The 2,500-nt window shown below is 44.2% G+C and overlaps 1 protein-coding gene across 3 annotated transcripts in view; it reads left to right on the top strand.

Moving 5' to 3' along the window:
* rrp1 (ribosomal RNA processing 1) overlaps positions 1–1,685 on the top strand; it is a 21,354-nt gene extending 19,669 nt beyond the window's left edge. Inside the window, exons 13-16 of one of the 3 annotated variants that reach the window (XM_080838402.1) lie at positions 1–395; positions 606–686; positions 998–1,064; positions 1,400–1,685. The exon at positions 1–395 is cut by the window's left edge and continues 807 nt beyond it. In XM_080838402.1, coding sequence (XP_080694528.1) covers positions 1–395; positions 606–686; positions 998–1,064; positions 1,400–1,572 — 716 coding nt within the window. In that variant the 3' untranslated portion in view covers positions 1,573–1,685. Of the gene's footprint in view, positions 396–602; positions 687–997; positions 1,065–1,399 lie in introns of all 3 variants that reach the window. The other 2 variants (XM_080838401.1, XM_080838403.1) reach the window with 2 other exon arrangements.
* Positions 1,686–2,500: the final 815 nt, after the last annotated feature.

Raw genomic sequence — 2,500 nt, 5'->3', positions numbered from 1 at the left:
CCATCACTCAGACGGAGGACAGTGCGGACACAAACACACCTGAGGGAGCCGACACACACACACCAGAGGAGTCGCTCACTGACGGCGCGGACACACACACACCTGAGGGAGCCGACACACACACACCAGACGAAGAGAGTGCACAAACTCCACTAGAGAAGAAAAAGAAGAAGAAAAAGAAAGCCGTGATCACAGCAGAGGAAGCAGACGCACACACACCTGACGGAGAAGACACACACACACCTGATGGAGAAGACACACACACACCTGATGGAGAAGACACAGACGGCGCTGACGGCGTCGCAGACAAAAAGAAGAAGAAGAAGAAAAAGAAGCTGTTGAGCGAGGAGGAAGAGGAAGAAGGGGTCACGTTGAAGACGGCAGGCCGTCAGAAGGTAACACACACACACACACACACACACCGATCATACAACATGCAGAGACACACACACACACACGCAAACAGATTCATGCAACATGCAGACACACACACACACACACACAGTAAGACTTTGTTAGTAAGATTTTGCTAGATGTTTTATTCTCAAGTGCTAAAGGTGTGTGTGTGTGTGTGTGTGTGTGTGTGTGTGTGTGTGTGTTAGAAGAAGCAGCTGAAAACGGCAGGGTCAGAGTTTATTTCGTTTCAGAGTTCATCTCCTCCCAAACCACTCTTCTGCAAAAAAAAGGTGTGTATACACACACACAGTCATACTTAACACACAATGTTTTATGTACCAGAAGTTTATGAATATGTAGGCCTATCATCTTCTTCAATTCTGATTCTCAACTGCTTCACACAGTCTCCTTTACACACACAGTCTCCTTTACACACACGCTCCTACACACACACACACACACACTCCAACTGTGTCCTTGTGACTAATGGATTGCTGACCATGTCCAACACTGTGTACAAATGCTTAATTCATTTCCCTATCTGTGTGTGTGTGTGTGTGTGTGTGTGTGTGTGTGTGTGTCCATACTTGTATCTTGGCAGGGTGTTCAGACTCCTCAGTCTAAGGCAAAGAAAGTCACGTTTGGACTCAAGAATAACAAGACTGCCGGTAAATGACCATATCTATAACACACACACACACACACACACACACACACACACACACACACACACACACACACACACACACACACACACACACACACACACACTAGAGCCCTTGAGAAGTTTTCCCTAAGGTTAATTGTCCCTAACTAGTAAATGCCCTCATCTCCTTCCTACTAGTAAATACCCCCCACACTTAACAAACGTTGACACATTTGCCATTAACTTCTCTTAAACACTATCAAACTTGTGTGTGTGTGTGTGTGTGTGTGTGTACGTGTGTGTGTGTGTGTGTGTGTGTGTGTGTGTGTGTGTGTGTATATCTGTGTGTGTGAGTAGAATTCAGAAAGTTCGACCGCAGCGCTCTCCTAAGTCCTGGGGGCGTGGCCCGTGTGCCCTTTGACCCCCAGCAGAAGCCAATCTGTAGTGCCCTGAAGTCTCCCGAGGCCACGCCCTCAAAGAAGAGAGCCACGCCCCTAAAGAAGAGGGCCACAGCGGCAGACTTCTTCTGAGGAGAACCCAAACGCTGACCCAGTTGGAGCGGACCAGAGCGGAGAGGAGAGAACATTGTTGTATTTTTATCTGTTCATTTTTGAAAATCTATAAGTAAAAGTTGTAAGTGAAACTCTTTGTTTTTTTGGTCATTAATGTGTGAGGGTGTATTGGACCTGTGTGTGTGTGTGTGTGTGTGTGTCTGGAAGGAAATGCACATTTTTGTTCAACCGTTCAATCATTAAACGGTTATTTTCTAACTCCGACATGATGACTAAAGCCAGACACACACCAAACTAGCAGTGTAGTGTGTGTGTGTGTGTAAGGTGGACTGTTGTGTTGCCTGTGTCGTCGGGGCAAAAAAGTTACACGGAAATGTGGTGATTTATTTATAATTTAATATATTTTGAATATTAATGATAAATAATACAAATAAAAGTTCAACGTAAGAGTTACTAGTCTACTTCCCCAAAGGACAACGTAGTTCAACTGTCAGCCAAACTTGATTTCACGAGCCAGGTAGCTGGCGCATTTATTGCTATATTAGAACGTAACGTAAATTACTAATACATTAACACTAACATAGTTCATAGAAATTAAGCTTAGGCCACTTAAACATGTTTATCAAAGTGTGAGACTTGTTTTCGAGGGTGTGTGGAGAATCATTTTCTAACTGTCTCACAGCTGGACTAACTGCCACAGCTGTCGTCTAGGGTTACTAACCCTAGGCTACTTTCATAGAAGGGAGGTACTTGCCTTTACTCAGGGCGAGCAAGACCCTTAAGCAAGGCACAAAGGTTAGTTATCCAGATGTTATACACATAACAGGTAAAAGTGATTTAAGTGACATGAAAACACAATTTAACACACAGTTTCTGCATGACACCCAACACTACACTCTAAAATGCATCTCAGAAAGCAAGAACATCTTGGTGAAAATGAATGAAG

The sequence above is a fragment of the Sprattus sprattus genome (genome assembly GCF_963457725.1).
Source record: "Sprattus sprattus genome assembly, chromosome: 5".
Taxonomy (NCBI): Eukaryota; Metazoa; Chordata; class Actinopteri; order Clupeiformes; family Clupeidae; genus Sprattus; species Sprattus sprattus.
This window is presented reverse-complemented; position numbering and strand designations above follow the sequence as displayed.